The sequence below is a fragment of the Lagopus muta genome, chromosome 13 (assembly GCF_023343835.1).
Source record: "Lagopus muta isolate bLagMut1 chromosome 13, bLagMut1 primary, whole genome shotgun sequence".
Lineage (NCBI taxonomy): Eukaryota > Metazoa > Chordata > Aves > Galliformes > Phasianidae > Lagopus > Lagopus muta.
Window position 1 is genome coordinate 14,058,138 of NC_064445.1, and position 14,539 is coordinate 14,072,676.

General features: G+C 47.4%; 1 protein-coding gene across 5 annotated transcripts in view; it reads right to left on the bottom strand.

Moving 5' to 3' along the window:
• GAB3 (GRB2 associated binding protein 3) overlaps nt 1-14,539 on the bottom strand; it is a 53,403-nt gene that overhangs the window by 2,940 nt on the left and 35,924 nt on the right. For 3 of the 5 annotated variants that reach the window (XM_048959448.1, XM_048959450.1, XM_048959451.1), the window contains exons 3-9: nt 9,488-9,704; nt 8,147-8,616; nt 5,656-5,711; nt 4,336-4,591; nt 3,365-3,446; nt 2,022-2,124; nt 690-803 (exon numbers count right to left, since the gene is read on the bottom strand). In XM_048959448.1, coding sequence (XP_048815405.1) covers nt 690-803; nt 2,022-2,124; nt 3,365-3,446; nt 4,336-4,591; nt 5,656-5,711; nt 8,147-8,616; nt 9,488-9,704 — 1,298 coding nt within the window. The remainder of the gene's footprint in view (nt 1-689; nt 804-2,021; nt 2,125-3,364; nt 3,447-4,335; nt 4,592-5,655; nt 5,712-8,146; nt 8,617-9,487; nt 9,705-14,539) is intronic. The other 2 variants (XM_048959449.1, XM_048959452.1) reach the window with 2 other exon arrangements.

Below are 14,539 nucleotides of genomic sequence, written 5' to 3' on the forward strand. Positions count from 1 at the left end.
AAGCGTTGCGTTGCAGCCTGCCTGAGCTACAGTCAACCATCCACCATCCTAATGCTCAGCCCAGATGTGAGTGAGGAAAATGGCTGTCTGGGCTATGTTCATGCAGATTACCATCCTCATCAAGCCAGCAGTCCTGCTGCTGGGATAACCTGCCTGCACTCTAACCAAAGGGATGGTTTTCATTTAAAAAGGCTTCGGTGGGCTAAGTCTTTTGCCTCCAGCAGTGCTAGTTGACAGGGAAAATGGCCTATGGGACACAAAACTTCCCAAACACACAGTATTCTTTGCTTGCAGTGGTACCTGCTCATCACCTGGGCAGGCTGTAAGCTCTCTGGAACAAGGACTGCATTTTCTCAGCATTGCTAAAGAAATTATAATGTTTTCAGAGATGCAAGAGTAGGATGCACATTTTGCTGTGTTATGAGAGATGGTACAGTTTTACCTGGTGAATATATCATAGGCTGTAAAGTTGTTACTGCAAAGAGATTTGGGGGAAAACTAGCAGGAAAGGGTTTGTGGAGACACAGTGAAAATGGGAGAGCATGCAGAGATCCTGCAAGCACCAAACAAACCTGCCCACAAGCCCTCACTGCTGCACATCCCTAGGGCACCTGGCAGGCTCTGGATCTTGTTTTCCTCCCAGTAGATACAGAGTGAGGAGGTTTGGGGTTCTTCGCAGGGACTCATACCTTCTGTACAGGGGATGGGGAAGCAGAATTAAAATCCAATGCTAAGTAATCAAGGTTAGATTTCCTTGTCCATGGAAAAGCACCACTGTATGGAGATGTTGCCTGTCTGTGCTCCTGTCAGGAAAGAAGAGAAACTTTTAATGCTCATAAAATACGATCCCAGGAGGAAGCAGGACAACCTTGGAAGCAGAGGCTCTCTCGACAGCACAAAGGAGGACAGCCAGCACCCACAGGGCAGTCTGTGCCAAAGGTGCATCTGGTGACTAACTGAAGGGTGCTGCTGATTAGCTGTCACATGCCATGAGGGAATGGAGAGTGCCTTTTCCTCCTGGTAATTATAGCAAAGCAAGCAAATCATGCTGAATTTCATTCTGATTTAGACAGTATTCTCAGGAAGGAGCTCAGCTTCTCACCCCAAGACCCTGGAAGGTTCAGGTTTGCAGGGGTGCCATCTGAACCATCGTGGGGGTAACTCTTCCAAATCTAGCAACTGAGAGCGTCAGGGAATGAACAGACGATCACAATCATGTGGAGAGTTTTAACTGACTGGAAAAATCAAAAGGGGAGCAGTTACACCTGGATCTTTTGAGCAGGTTATGATCTAGTAAAGATGTGGGTTAAAATTTGAGATGACTGTTTAAGTCTTCTGTGGTCAGTTTTGCAATGTATTTGAAGAGCCTTTGCTGTCGGGCTTTAGCTCTGGAGCCAAATGTGTAAACAGTGGCTCAGAATGAGGGATTTGAGATGAATTTCTACCCAAAACTCAAAGGAAACTGAGGTTCTGGTCTTTTGCAAGATATGGCTAGAGAGTGAATGAAGAAAAGGAAGCCACAAAGCCAGATGTTCTTCTCTCGTGGGATGGGAAGTGGGGTTAGTGCCACCAGCCAAAGCAGAAGCAATAGGAGACTGCAATGGGCGTTCTGTTTCTGCACAATATTTGGTGTGTTTCTTTAGGAAGTGCACTAACGGCTTTCTGTCATTTCCTTGGAGATTTTGCAGGGCACACTTTTGAAAGGCGAAAAGATTTAATTTGCCTTTGCCTTAGTGAGTTCTCATGTAAATATGGCTGATCCCTGTGATCTCTTGGAACTGCTCAGCAACATTCGTGGGCAAACAGCTGAGTTCTGCAGAGCAGAAGAAGGGCTCCCCTTATCTCTCTGTAAATTGGTCCCACTGTCTTTGGTTTAAAACCGTTTCATCATTTTTGTTAAAACAGAAGGCAAAGGACAAACCTCCTCAACATTTTTTTCTTAGAAAACAAACTTCTACATTCTCCATCAGTGTGACAGCACAGAATAAAGCAAAGGATGGCTGTGTGAAAATGAAGATTACCATATGAATGTAACTTTCTTCCTCTTCTCCGGAAACTGAATTGGCAAATATTCTTGCTGAATTAATACCGTCTCTTTCTGGTGAGATAAAGCTCATTCGATTGCTATGAAGAAAAACACAGGAGAGGTTAAGGAAGCATCTTACAGATGCTCTGAAATGAAGCCAAAGCCTGACACAGTCCATATGGTGAATAAACTCACACTAACGCTGCAGCCTTTATGGAAAGGATGTCCAAAAATATTCCTTAGTTCAGGAAAAAGTGTTATAATCTTGTAAGTGTCTTGGTTGATTTCATTTTATTTTTTAATGAATGTTTACCATCTCTGCTATGACAGAAAGCATAAAATATTGTAGCCATCCTCCATCAAGGGGCACAAACAGAGAACGTTCGTTTGGATAACAAGTGCCAGTGGGGCAGTTTGTTGTGCGGCTACCCGCTTCTTGGAGATTAACACAAATTAATTAGCTACTGGAGGGGAATGCAGAGGGACTTGGCTGGCTCTGAGCACCATGTAAACACATGCTGTCTGTGTGTAGAGATGGCTGCAACTCAGCCCTTGTTCAGGGAAATCTCTTCACTAACATTGCTGTCAGAGGTATATCATGAGTGAATTACTGCAGGCTGGCACAATGGGGTTAGTTACTAGGGAACTGGATGGCTACTTCGTGCAGCATGAACAGTGCAATTCCTTCTGCTTTATTAGTTCCGGATATAGTCCTTTTTTAGTTTTGTTAATGCGAAACATGCAAACTCCCTCTGAGCTCATTATCCTTCGGGACTCTGCACTGTGTCAGCACTCATTAACTGTGGCACTCTGGCAGGAATGCTGGGAAGGGAGGCTACTGGTTCTCCCTCAGACAGACTGTGGCAGGCAGCTGAGGGGTTACCAGCTTTCAAGGGTTGTGCTGGGGATTGGGATTGGTAGGCCAGGCTTTCCCCCAGGCATCTCACCCTGACTTCCCCAGCTCATGAATTTCCTGAAGTTGAAGTTTAGCCATCACAACAAGCACTTCAGAGCACAGGTTAGCTCTGGTCTTTTCAAAAGGAACCTTCAAAAGACAATGAGTTTTGAGCAAACACTAATCTGGCAAGATACCCAACCCACATCCCTCCTGGCAGCACTGCATGATGCTCAGCTCACTGGAGCTACCTGGATTGACAGGGAGCATCGACTTTTAGAGACAGCAAAAGCCTGGGGGATGTTGGAAGGAACCCTGTGAAATTCTGGTTTGTGGACTTTGCCTGGAAACTGTATCTCAAGGAATGTGATCAGTTATTTTTAATTCCATTCCACAGTGTTAATGCTTGAAAGATTGGAGCAATGGGTTTCACGTTGACTTACTAAGGCACAGTCCACATCCTGGTCACAGCAGCATGCTCTCGGATTGTGGAGAGGTTTCTCAAGTCCAAAGGAGGTGGCCGTGCTATGAAGAGATACAAAAGGAGCTACATTTGCAAGAGCAAGACTCACAAAAAGCATGGGTTGATTAGGAAAATGCAAATTTTTAATAACACTAAGAAACTAACAGAGTATTTCACAAAACTTAATTGATAGAAATCAGTAACAGGTGACTGCTTCAGTCAGTGCAGGAAAGCAAAGTCCCTCATTAGTCCAAAACCAACAGAATAAATACAACAGGCATCAGGAAAACAAATGCCCTACAAGACCCCTGTCCATGCCTCAGCAAGGAGAACCCAATTCACCTTCAGGTCAAGGCTCTGGGCTCTCTTCTAAACCCAAAGGTGCTACATATGGAGAGGACCACACCTCACCCTAGGGTACCTTTTCCACCCAGTTCTCAAAACCCTCTAAGAAAGAAGCTGAGCTTGCTCTGCTTTCTGGCAGCACTCTAAATTTCTCTCCCTGCTTCATGTAGCATTTCTTCAACAAATTTCTGAGCAACTCTGGATCTGTAGCCCAAAGTGCTTAAATACAAACTTGGATTCAGCAATTTCTTCTCTGCAGAGCTAAATTTTGTCCCCAGTATATCCTCTGAAAATGCAACTCAAATTTTGGAAGAGCCATGAGAAGCACGAAGGAAACTTTAAGGAAGATTTAACCAAAAGTCCACATCAGGTGTGGGGATTTGAGTGTTTGGTTGTCCTGCTCTTAGGGGGCAGGGCAGCTGGTGAGGCAGAAGTTTAGCCTCCTGTCTCCCAAACTACACCCACGTGGCCATTTGCAGAGTCGATGCACACTCCTGCACTATACTAACACAAATGAAATGTACCAGGGCCACTCCCAGAGGAGGCCTCCTGTGTCCCCTCTATCAGGGCACTTGCCTAGTGGTTGCTCTTTAAGTCTGGCCTTACATTTCCTGCGAGGCTTGAGGTCTCGGTTCACTGGGGGCGGCTCCAGGTCGGAGGGCAGCTCAGGTAAGGGGCTGGTGACTTTTTCAGTGTTGACTACAGGGAAGGTGAAGGTTGCCGAGCTGGGGCTCATGGGGATGTAGCCATCAGGGGAGCAGTCGGAGCCGGGTGCCGAGGGAGAGGTGCTGGGGCGCATGGGCACATAGTTGTCTTCTGCTCCATCCACAGCCGTCGAGTAGAGCGGGGAGAAGGGGCAGGGCTTCAGTGGTGAGGGAGGAAAGGAGAGAGAAATGCTGGTGAACAAACAGCTTGCTCTGAGCAAACTGAGAGGTCTTGGCGAGACCTCAGCAAGAAGTGTGAGCTGGAAGGACAGGAGAAACACACATGTTCAGATGCTCATGCCAGAAGTGGAGCTCGTGTCACAGCTGAGTTCAGCCACTCACTGCTGGAAAGTAAGAGCAAATTTATGGGTAACTTCAGTAGGTTCAATACTTTGACTTCAGCAAGGCTGCATTTGCCTTTTCCAGCAGCAATTCTGTCCTATGACATGCAGGAGGCCCTTTTATATGAAAACATTCAAAAGGAGAACACCTGATCAACTAGATTTTTGCAAATATAGGAGATAAGAGAGCAAAGGCACAGACATACAAGTTATTTCTGACAGCTGGGAACAAACGCTAGAGATTCATTTCATGCAGGCTGGTGCTGGCTGAGCATTGAGGAGAGAGGATCATCAACGCTGCAAGCTTTCAAAGGGAGGCAGGCATCAGCTGCACACCACCAGGGCTTGCAGATGAGCAGCAAGGGAACTCCCACTCAGAAAACAGTGTTCAGTGCCAAGCAGAAGGCTGGCTGCATGATGCCTGATGGTGCTACACGTAACCCACGTCTGTCAAAAGCTGAGGCAGGACCTCTGGGCTTGCAGAGTTCTGAATCACAGGGGCTTTGAGGCAGAGACTTCCCTATGTCCTGAGAAGAGATGTTCCTTGGGATCAGGAAATGATAGGCTTCTTTAGACCTCTTTTTTTTCAAGAGAGCAGCAGTTTTCTCAGGTGCTTGTGGTCAACAGGTTCATTCTAGAGTTACTGCTGTCCTTCACAGCAGACCTGCCTTTGTCTGCCTTAAAAGCAGGTTCTCCATGTTGTGACCTTCCCCGCTCCTTGGCCTCAAAGAAGTGACACAGAAATTGTCCAAGGCCAAGGGCTTCCTCCATTTTCTAAATTGCTGAGCACAGGAGAGAAGTGACTGTCTATCAGGATATGAAATAACTCACATCTGGAGGTCTGTCATGCAACTGTGTTTAAATTTATGCAGAGTACTTACCAAATTCAAGCTAAGTCTCTTGTCCCGACTTCTTAAAGAACTGCCTTCCATGTCTGCTGCAAGGAAAAAAGTGATTAAAAATATGGCAAGCCAGAGCAACCTCATGGAGCTCATTCCAGAATAAAGCATATGGCTTTAAAATAACCACGGCTACACAGAGATTGCAGAACTCCTGCTATTTACCCTAAACAAGGAAATTCAATGATATGTAGGAGCAGGACTAACTTGGTAATGTTTCAAGAACAATTACAGCTGCTTTAAGCATGATGAAACCAAGGAAATTACTCACATGTAATTCTGCTGTAAATGACCTTCCCATAGACACAAGCAGTTTGCTGGGCAGAAAGACTGGTGTGCAGAGCAAGCAACCAAGCAGACCAGTGCTTAAACCCAACACCTGCTCTAGTCCCTCTATTGCCCATCTATCATATAACACCCATCATAACTGGACTGGATGGAAGATTATTTTGCTATTGTTCAGAAAGCCACTTAGGTGCCTAGGGCATGAGGTGCCAGGAAGCATGTGTTGTACTGAAGCTGTGTGAACAAACATAATACAGGGGAGAAATTATCTCTGCCACCCAGAAATGTTGATGCGATGCACGTGCCTTGTGCTGGTGGAGGACAAACAGCCAGAGAGAAGGCTGCTGGTCACAGTGTCCCTTGCCTGGATTGTCTTGGTGTAGGTCAATGTCATTTTTTAAGGAAAAGGTGAAAAAGAATGTTGTTCAGTGTGTAGAATGTATAGTGGAGGGAAATGCTGGGAGGTTTCTTCTCTGTGTGGTGAGATTTCACTCTAAAAAATGGAAGACTGTTGCACTTTGTTTTCAAGGACAGAAAATAGAAACAGAGAGATTTGGAGGAAACAGAAGTGCTGTCACTCCTACCTACCACATGTATTTGAATATATACATATATACGTGCACACACAGGCATATATAATTCTACCTGTGCATACATCTACCATCCTATTCTGGAAAACGATCTTCTTTACAGAAAACTGTTTTTCTGTGCTCTACAGAGTCCTTGGGCAGGAGCATCATGAGCCTGCACCCTTCCCTGCCTAGGAGACATCAGTGCTGCACTGCAGTGGGGCGTGGGGCAATGCCAATGGCAGCAGAAATGCTAAGCAGGAAGGTTAGTGTGGGCACAGATGGATTTGGATCAGCAGACACTGACTGTATTTAGTTATTTTGGCAAAAAGGCATTCAGGCACCAGCAGGTGCCACAACATAGGTGCTCTGCCTGCACATGCTGCCTTTGTAGCAGGTTGACTAACAGCAGCTCAGCATTTACAGGTTACCAAAGGCAAAAAAATGAACTAAACTGCAGGAGCCCATAAGGAGCAGCTCCTTTCTCCCTATTTCTTTCTCAGATCTTTCTCTGTGAAGCACATTTTATTTCAGAATTTAACCTTTCAAATACTTTCAGCTGCACTCAGGAGAAGAAAAAAAAATAGCAGCACTTATTAATTCATTGCTGCCCCCTGTCAGGCAGAGATAACCTTGCAGCATGGTAGCAGAGCATGACATTTGGGCACTTAATCCTCTTAACAGCATTTTGGCATAAACTGTGATGGAGAAACGTTAACCATCTCAAGCATGCTGCTGGTGTCAGAGCAGTGTATGCGTGGAAGCAGAAGTAATGTTTTTCAGAGAGCAAGCAGACGTAACAGATAATGAAGAACAGCATTTCCACTGATGGGTGTTTCTGCAAAAACCTTCCAAGAATTGTTTGTACACTGATAAACAGCCTGGGGCAGAGGTGTCCTTGCTCTAGTGCTTGAGCTTCAAGGGCAAGATCTAACGGCCCCAGACACTGAGTGTGCTGCACTAGATGATCCTAGTGGTCTTTTCCAAACTTAATGACTCGATGATTCCTACAGAGGGCTGGAGGACACTCATCCATAAAGCCCTGCATTTTCTTTGTCATCCAAAAAGACGTGTCATTCCAAAATAAGTGATGCTTTCCAGCTAGGTATTTCAGCTGCTCTTCTTTGTTCTGTGGCTCCACAGAATAAAACTCTCATATACTGTGTGTGCTGGACTTTGACATCTGTATGTTCCAGGTTATTTTGAAATGTTATTTTGAAATGACTGTATTTTAAGAACAAGTGGAAATGCACCTCACCAGGAACCTGAGCTTGCTTTGCAGCAGTCTAGCTCTGCACTAAGTTTTCAGGTTAGCCAGAAAGCAATGCAAGGACAGAGGGGATTTGCTGAAGGACACAATTACCCTGGTTCAGCCAGGATTACATCCCACCCCCAGCATCTCCCTGGCTTCCTGTTCTTTAAGCATGTGGAAAAACTGCTGCTTTTACTGAGAGGACTCTGAGCAGCACAGCCACAAAGACATTTCTCCTGTACAAGCCCACATTTTGACCTTCAGAGGCAGAGAGAGGGACAAGAACTGAATACACTGGTAGATAGGTCAGAACACTGCTTGCAAACAGGTTTGGAGCAAACCCTTTGGGATGCAGTTTTGCACTCACCTTTCCAGTTCCTCATGTTGTCTAGGCTGGACAGGGAGATTCTCCTGGGCACCAGTGCCACTGGAGCACGGCAGGTCCCCGCGTGGCCATTCTGTAGCACCCCACCACCTGCCTCATCCCCTCGCCTGTCCGAGAAGTGGGTGGGCTTGGGGGGCCGTGGTGGGGGTGTGTTGGAGAGCACGTCCAGCTGGCTCACGCCATAGGGCAGCGTGCTTTGGCTCTGCTCCATTGGAAAGGTTGGTGTCAGCGGTGTCCCCAGCAGTGGAGAGGAGGACAAGTCGCTGGCTGTCCCACTCATGTCCGTGCTCCTGGGCACCACACCAGGGTTTGCCAGCGGGGCCCCATCCTGGTGCATGGTGCCGGATGGCTGCACGAGGTACAAGGAGGGCTGGGACTGCAGAGAGTCGATGAAAACATCATCTGATGAGGTCTGCTCCAGCGATCTGTCTGAGTTGGACCAGCTGTCACACCTGCGTGGGGCACAGAGCAGGACCCGCATTGCTTTTTCTCCTTGTAACTGGATGAATGCATGAGTGTGGGGACTTGGGGGTGCAATCCACTGGGAGCAGCTCCATGGGCTGCTTTTCAGTCCCAGTTGGAAAATGCCCACTGATCCCTTAATGCTGTTTGCTTTCTGCTTGAGCTTGGCCCAGTGCATGCCCCATTTTTGCCTCCTAGCAATGCTTGCCTGTCAGCCCAGGGCTTCAATCCCCTGCATCAGCAGTGAAGAGACCAAGCCCTCAGTGTCCACAAGAAGCATTCATGCCACCACTTCTCAAGTTTTAATCTTTATGCTGCAGAATCCACTAAATACGTATATCTACAAAGTCTGGTTCCCAGGCAAGAGGAGAAGCAGCTCCCAGAGCAAGACAACTGTCGTGTTTCAGGAACCCAAGTTAAAAACCAGAGGAACTTTCAGAGAAGGAAGGGGAGGAGCGAGAGCACTGTTCTGCTGAGACTTCACCATTTCTTTCCTCCTGAGTGATACTGCATGACAAAAAGCACAGTTTGAGCCAAAATCTGTCCCTTCCCTACAGCCATGGTATGTATGCCTCCTGAGCTGGGGCATGGGGTGCTTTGTGGAGCATCCTGGGCCGCAGCAGACAGAAAGAGCACTTGGAGGAAGATTGCATGGGCCAAGACCAACAGATGATGCTTGACTGCTCACCTTCACTATAAAGAGACCTTGTAAACTGGATTAGGCTGATGGCCCCCTGTTGGTCTCAAAAGCCTCCCTGGAGCTGCAGGACTCAGGGACCAATTTGCCCCCCGTTATCCCCTATAGTATCGCTGGGTAGGCAGTGGTGGCTGCAACCTGACATGTGCACAGACCCCAGTTACCTGGTGTGGCTGAGCTTGCCCGACTCGCAGTTGGAGAGGAAGAGGTAGTCGGGGAGGAAGACCGACTCCGACTCACTAGGGGTCTCCTCTGCAGCAGAAGCATCGGTGGCAGTGTGGTCAACCGAGAAGGAGGGATCGGCGATGCGGGATGTGTGGGTGGAGGCAGCTGGCGAAGGCTGGGGGGACGAGGTTGTGTGGGACAGGCTTTCCACTGAACCTGCAAGGGGAAACAGCAGCCCTGGTGAGTGGCAGCAGGGTGAGGTGATAACTGATGGCAGGGAGCATGCCTCTGTGGGCCAGGTCCTGCACTGCACTGCAAAATGTGAGATACCCAGCAGGTCAACCCAGCCCTCAGCACAGCGAGAGCCTGCATCCTCCTCTAAGCCAAAAGAAGCAGGAGAAAGTGGTGTTTTCCCTTTAAAGTGGGGAGGGAGTCATCTTTTTTCTTCTCCATCAGCACTGACTTGCTGCTGCTTCCCCCTTTGTACTTGGAGGTATGGCATAGCAGCGAACCCCAGGTTACAAAGCACTAATGCACATGCTTAAATTCAAGCTTCCCGAACAAAGCACTTGCATAATATTAGACAGGTGTTCACAGCAATGTGACTTCAGCAGCCCTCTTTGCCCCAGTGATCATCTGAAAGACACAGGGATCAAGAGTTTTCATGCTTGTGGAGCAGGGCTGACAGCTGAAGCCTTCCCAGCTGAAAAATAACTTTTCTCTTTTTCATTCTGCTGGCTCAGGCAGTAACTCAGATTGCAGATACTGGACTTGGAGCTGTCTTGCAAGCTGAGTGTGATCAAATATGCATCAGGCTAACTCCATAGAGACCTCAGCAAAGCATGTTCACGTCACCTTCTGACCAGTATTTAAAAAAATTAAAAAACCCACAATGTACAAGAAAAATTAATGACATTCTGGATTATTAATGTAGAGAGTGAACAGGCCTGAGCTCCATCTGGTACTTGCAGAGTTTAGCCTCAGATTATCCCATCAGGAAAGGCTGCGGGCTGTACAACACATGGCAGATCTGCACCATCCCCATCCCTCCCGCTTGCTGTGTGGCTGCTCTTTTCTGGCCTTCAGGGGCTTGGAAACCCACAGCCAGCTCCTAACAGATCGTCCCCTTCCCTGCCAGCTCTGCTGGTAACCGAACCAGTGTGCATTAAAGTTGTGCTGTGACAGCAGTTGGGGAGAATAAATTATGCATGCCCATTTTCTAGAGAGCAGGCAAAGAATTGGTTTGGTGCCTGTCTCCCTCTTTGCCACTATGACAGAAGATGGCTTCATCTGCCAAAATAGCTGTTTTGGTGGGTAATAGCCCCAAATTTTCTGCCTTGCATTGACAAAGATGCTGCAAAGGATGCTCTGTCCATCAATACAGGGCCACTGCTTGAAATAGCAGGAGGGAAAAGCTTTGTTTCAGGCTGCAGCCCCAAAATGATCATTGAGCAATGGCAGCATGAGGACACAGTGAAAGTGGGGGGGTCCCTGTGCGCAGCATCCCCCACACCAGGCTGCCTGGAAGTGCAAATGCAGCAATGGCTGACATGAAAGAGCAGCCTTGAGGAGCACTGGGAGGGATTTCCTCCCACAGAGGAGGCCTGGGAGGAGCAGTCACACTTCCCCTTGACTCCACTCAAGAGCCAGGCACTGCCCTGCTTGTTTTGTACGGAGTAGAGGGGGGAAATAAAGCAGTGACCTTAAGGGGAAAGCATTTCTGAGAGGAGAGCGTGATCCTTTTGGGAACAGAGCTTCTGGTTTCCCATGCTGCCAGCACGCTGCCATGGCTGGCTGAGATGTGCCCAGAGTGGCTGCACCAAGGCACTGGTGAGTCAAACTAGCCCCCTGTCCTGGCAAGGTTGAAAAGAAGCAAAGAAACCATTAGAGAGCAGCAGGAAGGGAGAAGGTCTCAGCTGTGTGCAAATATGGGTGCAAGCAAGAGTGATCAGAACCACGGAGAGGTGAGAGAGCAGTGGATTGGATGGAGTACCAGAAATGCTACTATCCAAGCACCAGCATCCCAGGGGGACACAGGGTAAACAATTGCTTCAGGGGATGCTGCTGACTGGACATCAGGCCCCAGTGTGGTCCTGGCTGCTGACAGAGAAGGCAGAGGAACTGGAGATGAGTAGGGATCATAAGGAACTGCACAGGGAAGGAGGCGAGGCATTCACAAGGGCTGTAGAGCAATACCTGAAGCCCACGGAAGAAATGAAGAGGAAATCCAAGACAAAATGTCCTTCTTGGGCTTAGGAGCAGCCTGCCAAGGTGTGGCCCTGGGGAGCACTTTATTCACAGCTATAGTCTTTAAAGAATGGTTTCCTAATGATAATGAAATGAAAACCAACTTTCTCCCATCAGAAGCTGCTACAATGCGTTGCATCCACCACTTTCAGTATGTGTATGAGATGTCAGGTAGCCATGGAACTCCCTGGCCACCTCATCTCATCCCAAACCATGAAGTGGGGGCTCCCCCTCCTGCAGTGCCTCCCAGAGGTGGTGCCAGCCTCACATCGCATCCAGCAATGCTGTGGGGTGAGGGCGGCTGCTGGCCTGGGTGCCTGCTGCCTGCCCAGGTGCTTCCTGACAGCTGCTGCAGCTCATGCTTCCTCTCCACCGGCTCATGTTGACTAAAAGATTTTCCTGACGTGGCCAGCAGAGGTTCTGATAGCTTTGGTCTGGGTCTGGCTGCTTAAATGCCAAACCAGAGGCCACTGGTGAAGAAGGCGTGATGGAGTCCGGCTTCCCTGCTGCTGGAAGGGTTGAGAACTGGGTGGTGTTTGGGACTGAGTCACTGCCCACACCCTGCTGCACTCTGTGCATTAAGCAGAGAAAGCATTAGGTTTGGGATTGGCCTCAGAGTCAGCCTCAGAGCAGATTTTGAGAAAGATTGAGAGGATTGAGAGTGATTGATTTCATAATATAATACTGGCTTTGATAGTCATTTTAATACACTGAACAGCTTATTAAAATTTCCTGCAATGCATGCGTTTTTGATGATTCATTTTAGGGACTGTTATTTTCTGTAACAGTAGCATGCATGTTAAAAAAGTGTATGGCATTTAATAGAGCTTTTTTCTTCTTATGCTACTTTTTAAGGGTAATTTGTTTGAACCTACAGCCTCTTGGGGGATTTAGGTGCTTCCAAGAAAAAAAAAGGACCAATTATCTTTTTGAGATGTACTGTGCAGCCTGTGGAACTATGCAGACTTAAATCAGAGGGCAGGAATAGGATCTGAACGTGCCCTGTGGCCTGTGCCCTGTGGCCTGACTCGAACACACCCCAGACCCAACCACATCAACAGGAACTGCAGGATAAATCAGCTGTTTGCCATTAGAGATACGGAGGTCATGCCTGGAAGCTTTGTTTGCACTGTCTGTGATGCAGGCTGCAGGTTCAGATGCTATACTTTATAATGACCCAAGCAAATGCTCTGCACTGTGGGTGATATTTGCCTCGAGGAACAGAGCAGAAAGCAAGGATGCCAGCTTTCCAGCCTGCCAGAGCAAAGGCTGTCACTTTTGGTCCATCAACACCTACACTGGTGGTCTTTGTCTGGAGAGAAATAATACTGTGTGATATTGCCAGTACTGCCCACGTGCAGCCATTGTGCAGGGAATGTTGTGCTCTACCAGAATAACAACAAAGTTTTCCAGCAAAAATACATCTATTCCAGATACAGTCTTAGCTCCCCTGCCACAGATCCTATCTCCCTGTGCATATCCTCAGTACTGTGCCAGAAGTCTGAATGCACATTTGAGATGAAGAAATACATTTGTTTTCTTTATTTTGCATGAGAAGACTTGACATCATTTCAGACTAATTGGTAAAAATTATAACCCACATAATACTGCAGCAAAAGCAGCAACACAAGAGCTACACCTGAGTTTCCACAAGGGCAGATGAGTAGGAAGTGGATTCCTTATTGGCCCCTGGTTACCCACAAGCTTGGAAGGACCATTGACTGCTATCACAAAAGGCAACCAGCTCAAATTTGCAAGTTCTAATGGCACAAAAGGATTTCCTAGAGGTCTCTAAGATTAATGCAAAGACATCAGTTTTTAACAGGAACACTGCAGAGCTCTTCCCACTCCCATTTCCCCTCAGAATGAACTACTGAAAAAGTTATTAAAGAAGGCCAGGAACTGTAACAGGATAAAACAAAACATCTAATTACCTTTTGCTTCCTCTTGCTACCAGGTAGCGATATGTCCAAGTAGCAATTGCCATCACCAGGATTAACACATGGATTAGGGCAGGACAGTCTGCTCAGTCACACTGTGACACCCCTGAACATATTGCTGCCCTTTGAGTTATCTTGGATGGGGCCAGGTCTCTCCATCACCGCCCTTTTTGCTCTTCTGCTAGCTTTTGTCACGGCAAAGGACTTTATTCTGACTCACTTCCTACAAAGCTCTCAAATTGCTGCTGTATCTGCCCCTTGGAAATGTCAAGGGAAAGACAGATTGTTGTTATCTGAGCCCAGTTTTCTCGTTTGAAAGGCAGGTTAATGATGACACAGGTCCCGGCTTTAATTACTGGCTAGATCCATCTTGGAGTGGTTAACTCCTGGAAGCTTTCCAAGACTCACCCTCCTGCCTACACACAGGCACAGGGCCTGGCAGAACAGGCCGGCTTCGTGCTGCACAGAAGGACCATCTCTTCAGTCTAGGCATGTTCTCCCAGTGCTCTTCTGTCCTCTGCCTTTGCTTTATTTTTCTTCTCATTAATAGGCAAAGATAAATCAATGACAAAATACTGAGCTATGTATACATACACCCAAATCTGTGCACTTTCCACATCCAACAAAGCCTGAGAAAATACAAGTTTTGCAGGACACTTTCCAGGAACAGGTGTCTTGCATTAAGCCAAACTAAATAAATATGGGACATGTAATGAAATAAACGGCCCCAGAAGATAACAGTCAGCTTTTCACATAAACAGTACCTTTTCTTATTAAAGGCCTGATGTTTATTCTAGCAGAAATTGCTTCATCGATGTGAGACCAAGTGGCCAGCTATTATTTCCACCCAGCAGAAGCCAGATC